Below are 21313 nucleotides of genomic sequence, written 5' to 3' on the forward strand. Positions count from 1 at the left end.
CCGTGTGCCTGCAGCAGTTGCTGCTGCAACCCACGCCAGCCCTCCTGCTGCTGCTCCAGCTTCCCACAGTGCAAGCCTTCTTGCTGCCATTGGGAAAAGCACTAACTGCAACAAATCCTGCTCTCAGAGAACAAAACCATTGGTTTCAAGCAAGGTTCTGTTAATTGTCCATTCTCTTGTCCTGTCATCAAGTTGTATCTCCTTAGCAGGGGAGTGACAACTTGATTTGTTTATGCATGTCCAGCAGCTTCCTAACCAAATACTGAACCAAGTGCTCACCCTACACTGGGACATGCAGAATACAGGGCATTTCTAAAATGATAAACACAAGAAGATTCTCATGTGAAATTTTTGATCCAGTCCTCTCAATTACAAAGGTCTGGTTTCTAAAAGCAAAAAAAAAAAAAGTAGTTTCTGTGTCTGCTCAGTAATGAATATGCAGCTGATGCTTTGCTAACATGCATCACTTACGTTTACTTAATTTATTTCTGATTATATTTAAAGATATTGAATCAAATGTTAAAATACTATTGTTCTCATGTCTCTCAAAACTGTATATAAAACCAGTTCTTAAAAACATAATAAAGTTTATGCTCATCACACTGTTTATTTTTTATCCAAGCATGCCTTTCTGTGATAAAGGTAACAGACAGTAGGGAAGTACATGTGATGGGGTCATAATTCAGCTGAGCTGACCTTTGCAAATAGCATGTAAGCAATAGTGAGCATATAGATTATGGTAGTCCAGTGGGGCCCTTGATTTAAAGAGCACAGAGAAGCTGGAAGAAGGGATCTGCTTTCAAAGCTGAGACAGGATCAAGAACTGAAGAAAAGTCATGAGGCTGAAATTGCATATTCAGCTTTTTCTTGTTTCAAGATTTACCAAACTCATCTTAAATTTCTGTTTTAACTTATTTTTCGACAATGTTATTGAAAATCATTCTTTGGTTCATTTTGCTGTATGCCTGCAGTGAAGCACTGTTAATGACAAATGTACCTTGGAAGTGAAGCAAACCCTGCATATTTCAGGTGGCTGTGCACCTTATAAGTATTCTCATGATATGCTTATTTTGGCTCAGCTTTGGAAATTAGTTGATGGAGGAGAAGGAAATAATTTCTTTCTGAGGACTATGGTTTTCTGTGGATGACTGAGAAGCAGCTTGAATCAGCTTGCTCTTTAGAATGAGATTAAAGGGCTCATGGGATGTAAAGACCAAAGTGCATAAAAGAGAGGTACCAAGGGGTAGGTGTTACATTTCAGTGGAGCAGAAGTCCTCCTATGAGCTTAATCAATAGGAGTATAGAAATGGCACCTTGACTTTGGTTCTGTGTTGCAGTGTTTTTTAGTAGAATGTAGTTCAGCCTTTCGGAAAATGTTATTTTTCCTGTCAGAATCTCCAAGGTAATCAACCTTGGTGGTTATTGAATCACTGGTTATTCAGAGCATGCCAAACATCTCTGCTCATATTGCAGACTTTCTAAATTATGTCCACGTCCAACTCTGCTTCCATAGTCCAGGCAGTTGAATTTCAAGGGACAAGGACTGTATCACTGGCTGAGCAGAGCACAAGGTGATACTTAGAGCTGATACTGTTGTGGCCTTGACTTCACAGCTCAGGGGATGCACAGGCTTACTGTGGCAGGCTCAGATCTTGGGATGCTGTGAGGACCTGGCCAGTTTATGACAAATAGCAGCAGAGCTGGCTTCTCTGCTCAGCTTGCTGCTGCCAGCCCATGCTGTTCCACACCTCTGCTGGGCAGACACCTTTGCAGATGGTGGCTGCATCTCCTTTTACTTCTAAAACAGCTTTTGGAGTTGGTGGATTTAGCTCTTTTTTCTTGATGGCCTCTAAAAGGCTATGGTAGCTCCTTCTCAGGATGTCTCCATTGCCAAAGTCAGCATTTTATTGACTTTGTATCAGTCCATAAGCTGTACTTGAGATTTCCTCAGAGCTTTCACCAGACACTTTTCTGATGCAGTGATGCTTTTATCTGAGGTCCCTATGGTGACTGTTAGTAAACTTAATAAAGAAAGATGGATGAAATGTCAGTTTAAATTGTGTGGACACACCATTATCTTCAATTTGTGATCTTTCAACCCAAATTCCAGCCCATACCTCTCTGCACTGCAAGCCATTTTGAATTTATATTTACAGTAAGACATTGTGAATTGCAGTATGAAATCTTTTATTAGATTCATCAATTCATATCGCTTTCCTCTTAAAAAAATAAGTAATTCAAGTTTTGCCTAAATTCCATAATGAGTGCTTTGAAAGATTATGTATGGAAAAACTCTTATACATAGATGAGAGGGTTTTTTCTGGATATGTTATTTCGAAGTGCTTTCCTTTTGTGCATAAGCCTGTGTGTAACTTCACTGACACCTTCTGTGATCTCTAGTAGCACATTTCACATCTAGCAAGTCTGCAGTAGCTTCTTGGATTTAAGGATAATTTTCTCCGTATCAGTTTCCCAACTTTTTTGACCATAAATATTTAATATACTACAAGCTGTTGTAGACTTAGGATACTAGCAGTGCCTTACCTCTGCTTATTTCCCATGGCATGCTGTAGTATATAGAACAGATAACCTGTAGCTTTTGGAAATACCTACTGTGTTTTTTTTCTGGGCTTTTAGAGAATGGGATGCAGTGGCTTGGGTAGGTCTTCCTCATCCTGTGTTCCTAACTTGACAGTAAACTTGAGTCATCAAGGAGGAATGGCGTTAAGGTGGCCCCAAAACTTCTTCATGGATCCAAGGCTGTACAGAGAAAATTTGTGTAACATGGAGGTGCAAGAATCACAGCAGGAAGGCAATAGCTATGCAGCTGATTTGCGGTGACACAGATTTCAGATAGAAAATAACTTTGGGTACTCATGAATAACGTTCCACTGGAGCCAAACATGTATGCATGTCTTGTATAAGCCCCTGTTGTTATTTTTTTAATGGAAAACAAAATAATACTTTATTACTGTTGGCTTTTAAGCCTACGGAAGTCATTTACCACAGCTGCTTTCTCTGGGAGATTTAGTAACATTTATGGTAATAGGAATTATGGATGAACACTGAAGAACAAATATAACTTTAGGATTTTATCCAACATCAGCTAATTATCTGCAACATTGCCCAATTATATCAACATCCCTTTATTTAAATTACTGCATTTCAGTACCTTCCTGTCCAGTAGTGAAGATGTATCTTCAATCCTGCCTGTGCTGTATAAGGGAATTTGAAAACAGTGGGCCTGGAAGAAAACTCTGTGTATCTTGGCTGAAAAAACTGATGTTCCTGATCTCTTTTCCCAGAGTCACAACTTTAAGCCTGTTGGTTTTGTAAATTCACACTGGTTTGTGCTGCACTTTTCTTTCTGGAAACCTTGGGATGGGTTTTTCCCACTGATTCCATGCCGGCAGTTTTGGCTGGCACTGAAAAAATTGAGTGAAGGCAAAGCATTCAAGTGAAGTAGAGTAGGTAGGCAGCTGTTAACATTATCAAATTGAAGTACCCTGAGTCCAGTGCAGCTCTGAAGATTAAAATCTCACTGGGTTATATGAGCTCAGAATTTGGCTGTCAGTTTAGTAACCATTGTTACCATTAGATGTTACTGATTTGGTGAAATGCTGAAAATGAAGCACTCTGAGGGATGATGGGTGGGTCACCCTGCCCAGTTACAGCACCTGGTGGTGTTGGAAAGCAAAGATGTTATTCTTTTTAGCATATTGAATGTTCTGCTCTCCAAATGTTACTTGATACTTCATAACTCCTTGAAGCTTTTTGGCCATTCATCATGCAGAATTGCAAGTGAAAACTGGGACCCAGCTCAAGAAGTTGTCTCTATTAACATGCCTCCATGTCCTGCCAAATCCATGGAGAGCCACGAATGTGGGGTATGCTCAGGCTGCGTTTGTAACCATCAATTACACGCGCCCATGCTGAGGCCAGGAGGTGGGGAAGGACGTCCATCTGTCCTGCTGAGACCTCTGGGCCTCCAGAGCAGCATAGCCATGTGCAGGCTCCGTGTTGGGAGGTGGTCCAGGCATCCCCCCCACACCAGCATCTTTGGCTAAAGCAGAGATACGTGGAGGATGAGGTTGGGCTTGCTTACAAGGTTGTTTGGAGAAAATACTCAGATATTCCTTTATTCTGTAAAATTACATGAGGAATTTCAAGTGCTGGCAGGATACCTGGAATTTTACAGGAAGGAAGTTTTCTGTTACATAAATAAAAATTACCCCCCTTTTACCTCCCCCTCCAGAAAGTGAAGATTTTGCTTTTGGTACCCTGCAATTTTATACATGATGGTACTCTATCAAACAACTATTTTACATTAAATGAAAGCAACACTTTTTTAGCTTGCATTTACAACTACTGTGCAAGGAAGGGTTGAGGGTTTTTTGATCATCTCCACAGTTTTGGCTGCAGAATAACTTATGTTGTATAAGCTGTGCAATAGGTACTGAAGAAGCCTGTAACAGTAATGAAACTGAAAGTCTTCTATAACATGAAAGATTTTGCCATCTGCCACTTTAATATAATACAAATGGATTATCTTCCTCTCATGAAAATTATATATTAAATCTAAGACACCCAGACAAAATAAATTACAGTTTAAGAAGTGGTGGAAAGTAGCACAGTTAAAATTGAATTTGAGGAGTAGTTGATGGATGCTGTAAAATCCTTTCTAAAGAGGTTTCTGGAAGAGTGGAAGAAGGCGAGTATCTTAATTAAAATGTGTTGTAACAAATTTTTAATTTGGCTTCACATTTATCATAACAACAAAATAAGAAGCTAAGAGCCCAATGCCTGTATCTCTAGTGGAATGCACATATGCCTTTCTAGCTTATGTTAATCTGGTTTTGTGGAAGTTGAAGTATTAAAACAGATTGTTAATGCTTCCATCTGGGTCCTATTCTTTCCTTGTGAATGAGCTGAACATTGCAGCAATTTGTTTGTATTTACTGCCTTTCTCCTCAACCTTATCACCAGCCCTCAGATAACTCCGGGAAAGAAAAAGCTTATCAAAACTTCAGGGCTGCACAGTGCTGAGAAAGCAGGCAGCACACTAAGACCCTGGCAGCTTGTTGCATTTGCAACCCTGTGGGGTTTTTTTCTGTCTTACCATTTTCAGTTTTTCTAATAAGCAATAAAAAGAATTGATGATTCTGGGTGGGATGGAGGAGACTCACAGAAACTGGAATTGAGATGTCTCGACTTCCCAGAAATTTGCTTTAAGCACAGAAATACGAGTGTTTAGAAGGGAGCAAAATACCTCTTAAATGAACTTACGTAAAGATGATAGAAGATTGCAATGGGCACATGCAGAGTGTTAAGCATATTTAATATCCTACTTTTCCTTACAGATAAGCTGTTCTCAATACTTTTTTTTTGCAAAGCTAAGCAGTGGCACTATACAGGTACTGATTATGGGCTACTCCAGTGAATGCACAGAGATAATTTCATTTCTGTGAGTAGTACCAGTGACTACAATGGGTCTATTTCCATGTGTAAAGTTAGCCTGGAGCATAAGTGTGGGCGAAATTGAATTGTGGGAATGATTGAATATATATACTTCACCTCTTGCAAAAAGGCTATCAGGTAACAGAAATATGAAAGCTTGGTGTAGATCTTCCAGAATGGAAGATCAGTTATGGATTGTCTTGAAAAGTGGGTGTGAAATTTACATATAATCCAGCATTGCAAAGCAAAAGAACTGGAAATGTAAGTGAAGAACCAGTTAAGATATTGTGTTCTCTTATGGTTATGAAAATCTTCCATCCGAGGCTGTCGAAGCACTCAGTGCTCAAGTAAGAGTTACATATTCTTTTAGAAAGGTACTGGTAAGTATCGTCACATGGAGCAGTGAGGAGATTATCAGTGGCTGGTTAGGGATCATGTGATGAAATAACGAGCATTTGCAACTCCTAATACTCTCCTTAATGATGAGGAACTTTTTGTCCTAATGCTCAGTGTTGGCCATAGGCTGCAGGTTGGGCTCTGTCTGTGGCCATTGCACAGAAACTTTGTGGGCCAGTTTGACCTTCTGCCAGGAAGAATGAGAAGGGTATGGGTATTCCTAGAAAATTTGAGGCTGTGCTGACAAAACAGGAGATACTGTCTGTTAATAATTGGACTGGTTAGACAGTTCTAAAGCGGTTCTCTGCAAAGAGAATCTCTTCAGAAGATTTGGAATAGGACACTCTCATGCTCTTTTCTGTGGTCACTTACCCTGCTTCCCAAAATCAAGATACCATTAGGCCTGGTCTGCAGACTCTGCGCTGCTGATAGTGCAGATGACCAGGGTATTCTTTGCCCATCTCCTGTAATCCTGGGTGTGTTAGCAGCCATACCAGGCAGCACAGCAGCATTCCCAATGTCAGTAGTTTACTCTGTTCTGAGGATGTGAGACACCTCCAGCAAAGCACTTCTACACTACCATAAATAGAGTTTCCTTTGGAAGACCATACTGCATAATATATAATTAATAAACCAATGGTGAAGAATTTAAATGCAAATATAATTGTGCCAAGATGTGTGAAAATTTTAAGACATTTCTGTGGTTGGAGGGAGGTAGTTTATTGCCACGTTTCTGAATGAGTTGCCTGCAGACTATGCTAAGCATGGCATTAAAATGATGAAGAACTAAAGGGAACTCACCTCAGCTGCTCCTGAAGGATCTCCTTTTCCTTGTACTCCACTATAGGACCAGAGGACTGTTGAGCCAGGCTCTCTCTGCCCAATACCAGAAGGCTATAAAATACTGACTTCCACCCACGTCCAAATCAGTGAAGGGAAGGAAATCTGCAAAGAATCCCTCTGCCAAAAGAAAAGGCAGGAGTTATTTTTCCTTTAAAAGCTATGTGGGGAGACATCAACTTGCAGATGTGTTCGTAAAGCCTCTCGGAGAGGACTTTGTTGGTTGGCTGCACCAGCAAACCTTTGCATGGATGCATGATGCATATGCCAAGCACTCAGAAATGGCCTGTCCCACGTGCCACTAGGTGGCAGCTTAGGGACATGGCAGTCACTTGGTTTTGTTGGTCGTGCAGGAGCTGCAACACCAGAACTAGGGTGGTTTTTTGGTTTGTTTTTTTTTTTTTTTTGTTTTTTTTTTTTTTTTTTTTTGTTGGGGTGCGGGCAGATGTAGCTATTTCTTTATTTTTACCAGCCCCTGCACTGCTGGCTGCCGAATTTTGCCATCCTCATGTCCTGGCAGCAGGGAGACGTGGCCAGCCCAGTGACCCAGCCTCAGACAGCAGGTACCACAGCCCTGAGCATGGGCTGCAGGCTGTGCCTGACAGACACATCACAACACTCAGCTTGCAAAAAATGTGTCTTGCTCTCACAGATTGTGAAATCTCACCCTTTTTGACATTACCACCACAATTTATATTTGCTTTCACCAGAACACAAGGTTTACCCTTTTTTTCCCTTTTCAGTTCCCTTTGGTTTAAAACAGTATTCTCCTGCAATGAGAGCAATTAAAAAAAAAAAAAGAAAGAAAGAAAGGAAGGAAAAAAGAGAGGGTGGTTCTGCAAAAGTTTGGGTTCCATTTTAAAAAAAATTTTTTCTTTCTACTCTAGACCCCTTATCTGACTGTGATTTCAATTTTTCTGATTTTTTGAAACTGACATCATAGAATACCAATCCGTTCAGTTACTTCTACACTGTTTGAACACACTGGTTCTTCAAAAGCTGCATTTTTTTATCTATACAAAAATAACATGGAGTTGGTCAGGGTTTTTTTTTCCTCTCCATTCTGTGGAATAAGTGAATATATTTTTGCTTTTGATGCAAGGTAGGCTCAAAAAAGAGTGTGAGCCCCAGAAACTGCCTGCCTGGCCAGGTTAAGGCAGGTACCTAGTGCTCCCTGTCCAGGAAACGTCATTAAGACCTTTCTCTCCTGTATCCTGGCACTGCTCTGTGTTGTGCAGCAAAGCTGTGCCATGAGGACTTCATAGTGTGTGTATTACATGTCTCTCTGAAGGGCTGGGTTTATTCTTGCTGTCCCTAAATGAATGAATGGGTTGTCAAATTGATGTGGCCCAAACTTACTGTGTGGTTCTGTTCAATATTTGAGTTTTGCCTACCCCAGTCATTCATGAAACCCTTGTGGATTTTGCCAGGCTACTGTTAGCTCTCCTTAGAGTCTTCATTTCTTTCAAATATATAAAAAGTGGTTCTAGAAATCAGGGAGGTTATGGGCTATTCACCTTGCTGATAAAGAAATGTTCTGTTGCATTCAATGGACTTTTAAAGGTCTTTGATTTTTATAGACACACAAAAAAAGATTGCTTTTTTCCATTTCACTCTATTTGACCAGAAATCTACATTTACAGAGGAAGCCCTTCAATATACAAAAAGCTTTTCAAAATTCAAATGTTAGCATCCAATAGTTATTAAAATTAAAAAAAAAATTAAGATATTAATATTCAAATACTGGAAAGATTACAATGTGAGGGGTTCTTTGTGGGGTTTTTAGCCATCAGGTAATAGTACAGATGTAGCACACTTAAAAAAGGGTGGGAGACAAATCTTGTCAGTTTTTCCTCCCTCCTGAGGAATTTCACATGCATTTAAAAAAAATTTATTTCAAGACTTCCTCCTCTGTGCACATGTTTGATACAGTATGGTTGGAGAAGAGCAGTACCACAGAACCACATTTCCCCTGCACCTTTTTCTACAGCTCTTATTGTGTCTATTGCGGAAAAAATGAAAATGGTATGGAAAAGTTCCTCCTTTTTAAAGATACCAAATTCTGTGCTTTCTGTTGTTTTTATTTAACTTAGAGTTAAGCCCTTGGAAACTTGTGACTGCTGCAGAGCTTGGTGGGCCTATGCAGAAGCCTCTTGGCAACAGTGAGTTAGGTTCTTCGGTGTGCAACAAATTATTATTATTATGGCTAAAATCCTGGCCCCTTAAAAGTTTGAGGTTTGCTTTGGACTTGGTTTTAAGCACAGGCTTTCACCTGTGTAGAAACAAGCCTGTTTGAGGAAGGAACAGGATGGCAGATGGCCCTTCCTGCCTGTGGACCATTGCCAGCCTGGCTCCAACTTGGCAGAAGCTGGGAAAGAGGAGAAGAGGCTGTCTGTCAGTGCCAAATGCCCTCAGCCTCCTGCTCCTGCCTGCCTTCCCCATCTTGGAGAGCCAGTCCTTACCTTCTGGACAGACAACAGCCACACCATGTTTATAATAACCATGTTTGCTGCTGTGCACCTGGGGACAGGCAGCTCTGAATCCTGCTGCCCTCCCCAGTGCTGTGCCCTGTCCTGGTGGAGGAAATCAAAAGGTACAGAAAGCTTTCATGAGAGGCATAGCAAGGGATTAACCCTCTATTTTAATTTGCTTCTCGGTCAGATATGTTGGGAATCAGGTGTTTTGTTTCACAGATGTGTAGATCTGGGTGGTGAGTGTTCAGCTGGGTTTCTGTTTGAAATGTGAGAAGGGAGGAGGGAAGACTTGTCTGCTTTTTTATGACTTGTGTTTTCAGTAACTTTGCTGGAATTTTTGATATGATTTAGGCTTTGTCACTCCAGCCTCGCAAACTTCAAAGACAGAAGCTCACTCCTATGAATTTTCATCAGTTTCAGGTGATAATAAGGTGACAGGGCATATCCAAGATCTTTCTAGCTTTTTTCCACACTCTTAGTTTTTATCTGAGTATTTAGGCCATAATGGTAATTCTAGAAGAAATTCTGGGTACTAGATTGTTTACATTCAGAGACATGGTTCCTAATGCTTCATTAAAAAACTTTTCTCCTGTTTTCCCAGCACAATAAAATGCAAGAATATGGTTTCATTAAAAATCTGCAAAAGACATATGTCATCCACTCAGCTGTCACTCTATATCTCCGTTTTCCCTACTGTTGAATTGTTAAAGTAACTTTCCTTTTGTGCATAACATTTCCTTTCATTGACTTTATTGTATGTGACTGCTAGTCATTTTCAGGGTGTAGCAATGACTGATTTGTTGTTGCAGACAGAGCAACCATCTGAGGTTGAATTACATCCTCAGATGAACAGACCCCCATCCCAGGCAGAAGAAAACAGTTCAGCAAAAAAGGTGAGATCTGCACACGTTGTACCATTATGGAGTGACTTGCCTTCATCAACAAATGCGGTTGTTTAAAGTTTAAAAGCAATTAAACAGAGGGTTAGGATTATGTTTTTACATGTTTACCTGCTCTGGAGGTCAAGATGCTGAAGAGAACTGTGACATCAGTTGTGTGACATCAGCTGAGATAAATTGTTAAGAAACCTCTTAGAACATACACGTTGATGCTTTGAGAGAGGCAGCTTGCCATTTATTTCAAATCAGTAGGGGCTTGTGGAGCCATAGAGAAAACAAAAAAGGGTTTTACTGTACTCAACACCTGTCTCGGTGGAGTTCCTCCAAATTGTGATGCACTTCTTGGTCTCAGTTGCTGAGGATTTGATTTTGATGTATACACACCTGTTTGCTAGAGATCAGGATCTGCCACTAAATGTCCATAGACTGGGAGAGATTTGTTCAAGATGTGCAGTTTCTAATATGTTTTTGTACAAACCTACCATTTGTATAAAGTAAGCACTGAAATTAAAATGGCACACTTGAAAGGGCCTTGCTTAGGGATGGAGTGGCCTTAGCAGTGGCTGTGAGCATTTTTCCTCTCCTGGTCATGCTATGACCACCTCTTTCCACCAGACCCAACCAGAACAGGTTTGGATAGGGGGCAAATACAGGTCCTCCCCACTCTGGCCCCTCCTGCAGCCAGAGAGCACCTGCAAGACATTTACTCAGCACAGCCAAGAACTTTTGGCAGGTGCTGAATGGAGTAGGTACCTTGCCCCGGGAGCATCATCACACTTCTTACTGTAACAGGGCACAGACAAACATCCAGTGTCATCATTTTCTGTATGTGACAGGGCTTTCTGGGCAGTGGCCTTGCTCTGCTTGTGCTCATGATATGCTACTTCTAGCCTGGCCCTGCTTCTTCTTTGCTCTGCTTTGTAGCCCTGCTGGGGAAATGAAATCCTTGTGGTCCACCTACTTCATGCTCACCCTCATCCCACCTGGTTCCCTAAAAAGCAGCAAAGCCTCAGGCTGTGGGGTGTGGGAGGCAGGTGGTTGATGCAGTGCTGACCCACCTTCCAAAGCCTGGTGCAGGAGCAGCCAGCCAAAGAGCCCCTGCAGAGGGATCTGCTTTTAGGTATTGGACCATTGCTTATAGCATTGTGTTTGAAAGGGAAGAGGGGTTTATCCTGTGGATTTGGTAGGGTTTGGGCAGTTTAAGGTAGACTGGGATTGTGTGTTTGGCATTATAGTTGTGGAAGGCATATGCAGGTTCCTCCCTTGCTGTACATGGTGTGTTTGCAGGGAGCTGTGCCTGTGCAGAGGATTTCAGAGCATGGCATTACCAGAGATCTGTGCAGTCATGATGTGCTGACATCCTGACCAGAATATCTGATAGTATTTTTAGATTTTTTTTTGCAGTAATTACAGAACTGTTTTTTAATGTTTAAACCTTTTTCCTTATAATTAAAATTCTTTTAAAAATTGCAACCCTTCTAATGTGAAAGATTGATGGTCTTATATCAGTTACATTTTGTATCACTTGTACTAGTCTCTTCTCGTGAGTCAGGCTGCTTTCTACAGCATTGAGTTTTATCCTTGTTTTTTTATCCTTTGCAATTGCTTTGTCATTAAATGTTTCCCCATTAATTTTTTTCTTATTTTATTAACATTTGGCCAAAACACAGTAGTGAAGATAATCTAGCCCAGTAAAATGTATGATAGTGAAATTTGGTCTTTGGTTTTGTCTGTGATCCTGAAAAAACCTCAAGTCAATTCAACTTTTTGAGTCCTAACTTTCTCATTTATGAAATGAGGCAGTAGTAGTTACATCCCTTGTAAAACAAACCTAATAATAAAATACACTGAGGAGGATACATTTATATTTATAATTTCAATCAGCTGTAAGGTGGTAAAACTACTTCTCATTGCAAAAGAAAGGCTGTCTTAATTTATAATAATGAAAACACCACGGAAATCATAAAAATCCAAGGCTCTGCTTTGCCTGGAAAACCCAGACTATTTCTTTGATGTAACTTATCAAGAGAAATAGCTGGCCTTCTATACTTCCAGCATGTTAATTTTGCATGGATAATTTCATGTATTTTTATTTCAAAACTATATTCATTGTTGCTTCATGTAAGAGAGGAGGGGAGAAGGGAGAGGCTCCATGCCAGACGTGTGAGGCAGTAAGTTGGGATGCAAGTGATTGATTATTGATTCTTTCTGACTGAGCATAGTCAAAAATAAATCTTGCTTTGTTTTTAATGCTTTTGGGTCAACTGGGGGCTAGTACCTGTATTTATACCCCCTCCCTCCACCCAATGCACACTAAGTTATACAACCCAGTTCTGATGAGCCTGTCATCCAGATGAAGGCAAAACATCCTTTCATTCATGAAGGGATTGCAGGAGTTGTTGTTCCTTTTTCAAAGTCAGAAACCTTAGAGGCTATTACCAAATTTGAATTGTGCTCTGTACCTCTTTAAATTATGAAATCTTAACTAGCTGTCAGCAATTTATGTGTCACAAGTATTCTCCAGCCTAATGATGGGACGCATATGGCCTGACTTAACATTGCTGTGCTTTTTCCTTTCAGGAGGTTGTTCTTGCTCAGCCACCCTCCAAACCTGCCCGCAGGAAGCTCCGGACGGAGGTGCAAGGGCTGGAGACCCCCGAGCTTTCTCCCACTATAAATGTGACTTCTTCCCTGCCAGCAGTCAAGCCTCACCTCCCAGTCCAAAAGTAAAAACCTGACCCAAGCATGCCAAACTGCAACATGAGATCTGATGTAGCAGGGTTTGCTCTTTGCGTAGCTCTGTGCTTAATAGTTCTGTTTCTGAGAATGCTTCACAAGATACAGGTCTCTGAAATCTTCATCAGTCTTCTCAAAGGCAGACTAAGCCTGTAGTGACTATCAGTAGTATTTAGAGGTAGATAGAGGTAGATAACCTCTTCAAAGGTGTCCTACCTCTCTACCTGGTAGACACAGCTGAAGAGCAAGCCTAGCTGTTCAACCATCTCCAACACCAACTTCTCTAACACAACTCCTTTTATATGTGAAGGTGTATGTTTCTGCCTTGCATGTATCTTCTGGAATTTTGCTCCTTCACGTGGACAGATATGACCAAATAAATGCCCAGGAAGCTGAGTCATGAAATGCTTGATGTTGGTCATGTCCTTGTGATATTTCTTCATTGCAAGGCATGTTGGAAACGGGCTTGTCACTGGTGTGAGTTGAGCCACAGACCACTTGTGGTCCATCCCATAATGGCCAAACCCAACATGTGTTACTTGCTCTCATAAACACAGCTGTTGAAGCTGTCAGCAACAAAGACTTGTAGGAATTTCACTCTATGTGTATTTAATAGTGGTGGAGAAGGGGCTGTAGAAATGGTAAGTGAAGGCACTTGAAACCCTATTGGGTCTGTGCCTCTCCCTCAGTTGAAGCACTGTGCAAACATCATACCCCACCATCACCTAGGGTCTTGCAAAGACATCTGACTGTCTGAAACAAAATCAAGCTGCCCAAATCAATTGAGTGTTTCTTGGCAAACTGCTTATCAGTAAACTGAATCGGTGCTGCATAATTGGAGATTAGAATAAGTAATAAGACTCCTAGGATGCTCTTAAAGTACTATTTTGTGCTTTGGGAGTGCATATTCCGTAGTGGTTCAAAGATGTTTGTTAACATCTCAATCCTGTCTTGTCTATATCTTTCCTAAAATGTTAAAATGACCACAGAGCTATATAGCCCTGCTTTTATTTTTTTTTCCTATCATTTATTACTTTATAGCCTATGGATAGTAGTTTGCAGCAAAATAGTGAAGCAGAAAACTGATAGTTCACTGGAAGATAACAGCATAAGTCCTGTTGCTGTGCTGTGAGAAAGAGTCTATTGCAAAAATCAGTGCCATCAGCTCTGTTAAGAGAGAAGAGCTAATGGGGACTGTGTGCCACTGGACCATATTTAAATAGGGTATCTGTTTTAGATCACATCTGGCATTAAAGAGCTCTTGTTTACTCATGTAAAACTTTAAAATAATCTATTTGGAAAGGGGCTTGGATATTCAGTCAGTATTTTTTGTATTTTCTTTCTTTTTTGCTGTTATCTCTCTTGCTTTGAATAGGTTGGTCCTTATGTACAGCTGTCTCTTTTTATACCTGTTGGCATAGATGTCATTTCCTCCAGACCAGTTACTACAGGCTATAAAGTAATAAAAATTCTTAATTAATAAAATAAGTTCTTAAAATAAAAAAGATACATCCTTTATTTTATCAGCAAAAGACATGAGGGAAGTCCATCAGTCATCTTCCTGTCTGTGATGTCAGACGGTTTTGGTGGAAATGACTGCTTTGAGTAAAAGAAGTATTAAATTTTGAAGTAAAGAAACATCAGAAGCAGCAAAAATCTGAGACAGCATTTTCATGCCAATGTCCTTTCTTTCTGTATAGAATGATTTTTGTATTTTCTGTTAACCACTCCTGACTCTAAAACTCTACAAATGTCTGAAAACAGCTAATGCAAAGATGCTGCAATAAGCACAGCTCTGCAGGGATCATTCTTAAGCTCCATGAGAATGCAGTGATTTTGAAATTGAGACAGCCTAAAGTATTTCTGTCATTCAGGTTAACAAGTTTCAAACACTCCACCTGATTCAGCCATCTCATTTCAGTGTTACATTCTTCTTCTCTTAAATCTGTAGTTTGTACCTTGTCTTTGAAGCCTTGTCCAGGGTGCAGAGAATTATGCAAAATGGGTGGGTGCTCTTCTGGCATCAGCCAGTGTCGAGGCTCTTAATTGAAATGTTTTGTATTTATCTGTCTGGCAGGCAGTCTTCCAAGCAGAAAAGGGCTATTCAGACTGCTATACGAAAAAACAAAGAAGCCAATGCTGTGCTCGCCAGGTTGAACAGTGAGCTCCAGCAGCAGCTGAAGGTAAGGAATGCATTTAAAATCAGTGACAAAGCTCCCTACAATCAGTTATGTGTTACCTCCAGCAGTATTGAAATCAGAGCAAAAGACAGGACAGTAATTGAAATAAGCACAGAGATGAAAGCTTTCAGTGACAGCACATTGCCATCATTCCTTGGGTCAGGTCTTACTTGCTTCCATCTTCAGCAGGCCAGTGCTGTTACCTGTGTTTTACGGCAGGAAAAGACAGAGCACTTTGCCTAAGTTCACACGAGAAGAAAATTGAACTTGTCCTTCAAGTTACATTGCTGTTTTGGAAGCTTTCTGATAGAGCAGAGCTCTGCTGTTTTTATGGAGACCAGAAGACTTGATGGGTACTCCTCAGGCACATCTTGCACTGAGGCTTAGGGGGGTTCAAGTGCACTCCCATGCTGGGGCTCTGAGCCTGCCCAAATGAGGAAGCAGACACTGGAGGAGTTGTAGTCCAGCCCAGCTCCCACACCTGCAGGGAGCCCTTTCATGGGGGTCAGCAAGAGCCTGCCTGGCTGCCCTTTACTGGAGCAGGGTGGTGCCATGCAAGCATCCTGAAAGTTCTAATGCACCTCTCCTCCTGCAGGAGGTTCACAAGGAGCGAATTGCCTTGGAAACACAGCTGGAGCAGCTACGTCCTGTCACCGTCTTGTGACACGCACGGCTGTGCATGAGCAGGAGCAGAGCAGTGCTCAGCAGCTTTGCAAGGAGAGGAGTTCTGTGCAGCTGAGCAGGGTCTCTTCCAGGGCAATGGGGAGGACTGGCCTTGCTGAGTCTCTCTTCACCCTATTATGCACATTTTGCCTTTGCAGGTGAGGAAGGTACAGAAAACAAATACCTGACTGTGGAATATTTCTGCATGGGGGATGCTTTGCCTTCTTTCCTCCCCCTTCCCAGCCTAATGTGTAAATGTGGTTTATCACTGAAATGAATAACTGGGAGTATTTTATTTATGTAAAGAATTCCTGATTTATATGTGTTTTGGCAGCACCTCCTGCCCTGATCATTAAGAGGTACAGCATTCCTGAATTCTTGCTTAAATTGAAAACTCATCCTCTGAGTTGTGCATCTGGATGGTACTGATTCCTGTAGGATTGTATCATTGTAGAGTACCTGTGGATTTAACATACCATAGGAATGGAACTTACAAGATGTACAGAATCTTTATCCTCAATCACATGTCAAATAATTATTTTCTTAGTACTGTTTATTATGCAATCACGGATGTATTTTAATGTTAGAGAACTTGTATTTTATTAGTTCAAATCATATAAGAGAACAGTAAAAAATACTAAAATATAATTATTTTGGAAATTAAGAAAAAAAAAAATCTTTTTGAGCTACAGCTGTTTCTAATCACCAGTATTTGAGCACTTGCTTGCAACTACCAGTGTCTCTGCATTCCTTTAGCATGTTTGAGATGGCTGGTGTATAGCTTTTTTTCTTTTCTTCTTTTTCTTTAACCAACAGTATATTTCTAACAAGAGGTTAAAAATGCATTCAGGGCATTTTTATAAAAGCTATTCTATGTACATTTGTATTAGTCTGCTTTGTTGTCTTAATAGCTGCTGATTTGTTTTAAGGATGTGTGCAAGAACTGTACTTCCAGAAGAGGAAAGATAGCAAAAGTGCTATGTATGAGGCTATAAAATGTGAGATGGAAGTAATTGCCTTTTACAGCAGGCTTTTGTTAAGATTCCTTTGCACATCAGTGGAGATGCTACTGATAGGAGAAAGCTGCTAATGCCCGTCTGTTTTCTAAGAGAAGAAGCAAAGATTAATGTTTAACCTGCGTTTGATCCAGGACCAGCTGACTCCCGTGGGGATTTTTCCATGGATGCAGTGGTTGGTGGCTTTGGTGTCAGTTCTTGCAGTGGAAGCTGGCTAACTAATGTCACTTTATTTCTTGGAGCAATACTGTTGGACTGGGTGACTTCAGACATAATGTCAGCCCTGCTCCCACCATGGGTATGATGTGCTTTACTGCAAGGGCATGTTGCCTACTGTTGTCCACCTTAAACATGACACTGCACGTTTCACTGACCTAAGTGTGTGTGTTCACCTTGCAGAAACAGTGCAGCAATTCTGTCACCCTTGTGGGTGTGGTGCTTCCTCCCTTTAGCTGTAGGATGGCCCTGGGGCTGAAGAGGAAGGAGAAGCAGGTTTGAAGCAGCTGGGTAACCTCTCCTTGGGGTGTGTCATGGAATGGCTGCCGTGGCATATCAGAGGGCACCAGAGCAGCCAAAAGTTTTGTTGAGAGATAAGAAAGGCATCACTGGGAGTGTTTAAAGTGATAAGGAAACAGTCTACTCTTGCTGAAAGGAATGTGGATGGGGGACACGAATCCAGAAATCTGCAGGTGAAAATCAGCATTTGCAGAATTGTTACTGAAAGTCTGTTTTTGTGATACACTAGTGTTGATTCAACTAAAGATCGCTATGTCAACAAGCAACAACTGTTCTTCTGGATTTGAGACTTCTCTCATGTGACTGTTGCATAGCTGGGGTCAGATGGTCATTCCTGGTCAGCGACAAAATGTGAGGAATGCAAGCTTTTCTGGGAAGCTGCAAAAGAGCCACTGCCCTCTTGCTAATAGTGGTATTGTTGAGAGTTTATCATCATTTATTTCATTTGTTCATAATACTACTGAGTCATTCCTGAGATTTAATGAGGTTAAGTGCTTGCCCTGTCTGCTTTTTAGTTCATACATTGTAATTTGGTTAATAAGCCCTTACTATTTCATGGGAAATAATCATATGGCACACTTGTTTTTTCTTTTATGGGTGAGTTTTTAAGGAAAGCTTTTAAATGATTACAAAGAAGTGTGCACATTGCATTTTTAAGGCAGTGGAGGACTTTTTCATGTTTGAAAGGAGCTTCCTTTGAAATAATCTCCCATTTATTTCACCTGAGTTATTAATGGAATAGATGCTGTTCAAGGGAAGAGTGAAAGAGTCTGCTTTATACTGTCAGTTTCAAATGCCTCTCTTCTAAAATCCAGGAGGTTTTTTCATTCACTGGAAATTATGATACTTTCTTAGCCAACAATGAAGTATTTGCTTGGCTGTTACTTTACCATTGGATTAATAAATAAAAGTATTTAATAATCCCTGCACTTTTAGTGTTGCAATCAAATACCGCACTCAGCTTCAATGACTGGAATGTGAGTAGATTTGTATTCTTTCTGGTGAAATGTCAGCTATGATGACGATACACTGCTTCACACATCAGTAAAGTGAAATGTTCAAGGAGAGGTGTCAATGTGTTATACATATGATGCAGGAGGTTACTCTTCTGTATGTCCCAATGGTTAAGCATTTATGATAGCCCACACAAAATGAAAAAGTATGTCTGTTCTTGGGAAGCTGTTAGCATTTTGAGGGGTGGAGGTGGCATCATGAAACTATGACAGTGCTTCTGGCAGTTGTTCTGTGCAGCCGTGCTCATGGCTACTGTTAACAAGCCCTGGCTGGCCCAACTTCACGTCTAAATCCAGTATTACAGATTTTCTTCAAAATTATTTTTCCTTTAGAAAAATGTGGATGTAGCAAAATCATAATTTCTTGCAAAAACCTTTACATTCTCAAACCTTGGATGGGAGATGCTCCTGCATCCAAAACCATTTAGTCAGAGAGGGAGACCTCACAGGCTTAATGTTCAGGGTACTTTCTTGAGCTACAGGTGAGTGATTAGCTTTAAGCCTCTGGCATGCCTGACCCAGAACAGCAACTAAGGTCTGCCTGCCCCAGCTGTCAGCCTGACCAGGGAGCAAGATCATGTTCCCATGCATGAGCTCTCACTGTCCTCAGTTCATAGTTTCTGTAGGTACTTGGGCAGAGCACAACATGCCCAGCAAGAGAGGATAATGGGAACAGGAGCTGGAGCACGGCATCCTTGCATCTGAGAGGATATGCTGACCGTGAGCCTGGTGCCCCTTCTCAAGTCTTCAGTGGGCAATTAAATATTTTTTGTCTGCAGAACAGGGCTAGGCAGAGCAGATAAGGATCTTCCTCAGTGTGAGTGTAAGTGTGCACTCACGTCTTCCTTTTGTTCATGCATTTCTTTATGGGTCTGTTAACACTCCTATCACCTGATACCTATATTTATTTCAATCTACAGTAATTCCATAGTGAAAAAAGAAAAATGCCCAGCTAAGTGTAGTGACTGGTTGCCTTTGAAGATAAGCCATTTTTATATGAGCCTTTGAAAATAAATAATGACCTGGTAATTAAGCAAGGAAAACAGTTTCCATTTCTGAGGCATTCCTTTATTAAACAAACTACCTGTGAACACACATTAATCCTTAAGGATCAATGTCCTTCTCCTAGTTATTAATTTTATACTAGGATGCAGTGGAAACATTACCAACTCTTTCCAGAAAGTCCTCAGTTCGCTCTTCCAGAGAGTTTTGGTGATGTAACAAAAATGTAAATGTTTAGTCAATGCAGCCTTGTTACTGGTAAATTGTTGGATATCCTGTTAAAGTCAAAATATTATCTTCAGACTGCATGGCAGTAGTTTTGCTGCTGGGAATTCTGTATCCACATCAGGGAGAGGAATTTGTTTGCTATCATCCAGACAGTTCCAGCTTGACAGATGATCAGAGGGCTGGAGCACCTCTCCTGTGAGGACAGGCTGAGTTCAAGTTGTTCAGCCTGGAGAAGGCTCTGGGGAGACCTTATAGCACCTTTGGGTACCTAAAGGGGCTACAAGAGAGCTGGGGAGGGACTTTTTACGAGGACATGTAGTGATAGGACAAGAGGGAATGGCTTCAAACTGAAAGAAGGCAGGTTTGGATTAGATACAAGGAAGAAACTCTTACTGTGAAGGTGGTGAGACGCTGGAAGAGGTTGCCAGAGAAAATGTGGCTGCCCCATCCCTGGGAAGTGTTCAGGGCCAGGTTGGATGGGGCTTTGAGCAACCTGATCTAATGAAAGGTGTCCCTGTCCACAACAGGGGGATTGGAACTAGATGATCTTCAAGGTCCCTTCCAATCCAAACCAGTCTCTGGTTGGAAAACACTCCCAAGGCTAGCCAGCATAGGGTGATGAGGCTTTGCATGGTAAAATGACCACAAAGGGATGGCTGAAATTTGGAATCCTTCACAGGAAGCATTTAGGATGGGCATAATGTGAAAATTGCCTGTTGGTGATGCATAGGTTGCTTTCCTCCCAGCTGAGCTTCCAATCAGGAGGAAGAGATCCTGTACAAGTTGCTAGCTGGGAAATGAGGGATGTCCACTTTCCAGTACCATCAGCCTTTCTGTCTTCAGCATACACAGTCCTTGACAAGGAAATACATTGGTTCATGATGCCACATATTTTACTGACTAAAGAGTAAAATACTTTTTTCAAGAAAAAAAGTAAATCTTAGTGATTTAGTATCTTTGAAAAGAGATGACGTATTTTGAAGCTTTTTTCAGCTATCTTGATATGTGCTATGACCATATGCATTGTTTTACTCTGTTACTGATTTTTTGATATAAAAAAGTTGTATTGCAAGCATTATTGTTGTTAATCTAAAAAAAAATACCCCAAGATTATTATATATTTGAATTTTAACTTATAAATTAGATAGCCAGATTTAAGTAATTTGTTTTCACAGCTGCAGACTGTCCCCGTGGTAAGCTGCAAAATGTATAGTGTTCTATACTATGCCCATCTAATTTTGGAAAATGTATGTGATATAAAGCTGGGTGCTACGTTAAAATAAAAGTGTCCAATGAGTTCAAATTGCCTTGATTTTGTGTTTTATTTAGGATGTTGATGGTGCAGATCTGCCAGGAGACCAGAAACTGTGACACTCAGTGGAAAAAATACCATGTTGAAATGGCTGACCTTCAGCTTTGAAAGATGAAATCACTTACATTGGGATTGTGTGTACATGATAGAAACAGAGATTTATTTGAAGTGAAATCATATTTCCTTAGGCTCCAGTTAAGTCAAAACTTCATCTTTGCTTTGTCAGGCCTTGCTTTGTCAGAATTCAGACGTTAATGCCCTGATTTAGCCCGAAGAGGGACACCCTTTCACCACCATGAAGGAAGAACCGTTCCCAGCCTCCAACAGAGCCTTAGTCGGAGGGTGCCCAGGCAGGACCTGCAAGAGAACTCCAGGTGTTCCACCCAGCATCCTTGTGATCAGTGGCTTTGGCCCCTTGTCAGCTGCAAGAGTTGAAATTAAGCTGGGAAAAGGAAACCATTTGAATAGCTGCCTTTGTGGCAGGGAGCCAGAGGCGACAGAGTATTCTGCTCTTTAACTAGTGTGATTTTTAAGAATTATGTCACAGCTATCCAAAGAGCAGGGCTTTAAAAGAGGAAATA

General features: G+C 40.9%; 1 protein-coding gene across 3 annotated transcripts in view; it reads left to right on the plus strand.

Moving 5' to 3' along the window:
* The window catches only part of REPS2 (RALBP1 associated Eps domain containing 2), a 97775-nt gene extending 77052 nt beyond the window's left edge, over window positions 1–20723 (plus strand). For 2 of the 3 annotated variants that reach the window (XM_048286998.1, XM_048286990.1), the window contains exons 15-18: window positions 9977–10060; window positions 12647–12792; window positions 14880–14985; window positions 15578–20723. In XM_048286998.1, the coding sequence (XP_048142955.1) occupies window positions 9977–10060; window positions 12647–12792; window positions 14880–14985; window positions 15578–15646 (405 nt within the window). In that variant the 3' untranslated portion in view covers window positions 15647–20723. The remainder of the gene's footprint in view (window positions 1–9976; window positions 10061–12646; window positions 12793–14879; window positions 14986–15577) is intronic. The other variant, XM_048287009.1, reaches the window with a different exon arrangement.
* The last annotated feature ends 590 nt before the right edge of the window (window positions 20724–21313 follow it).

The sequence above is a fragment of the Corvus hawaiiensis genome, chromosome 2 (genome assembly GCF_020740725.1).
Source record: "Corvus hawaiiensis isolate bCorHaw1 chromosome 2, bCorHaw1.pri.cur, whole genome shotgun sequence".
Classification (NCBI taxonomy): domain Eukaryota; kingdom Metazoa; phylum Chordata; class Aves; order Passeriformes; family Corvidae; genus Corvus; species Corvus hawaiiensis.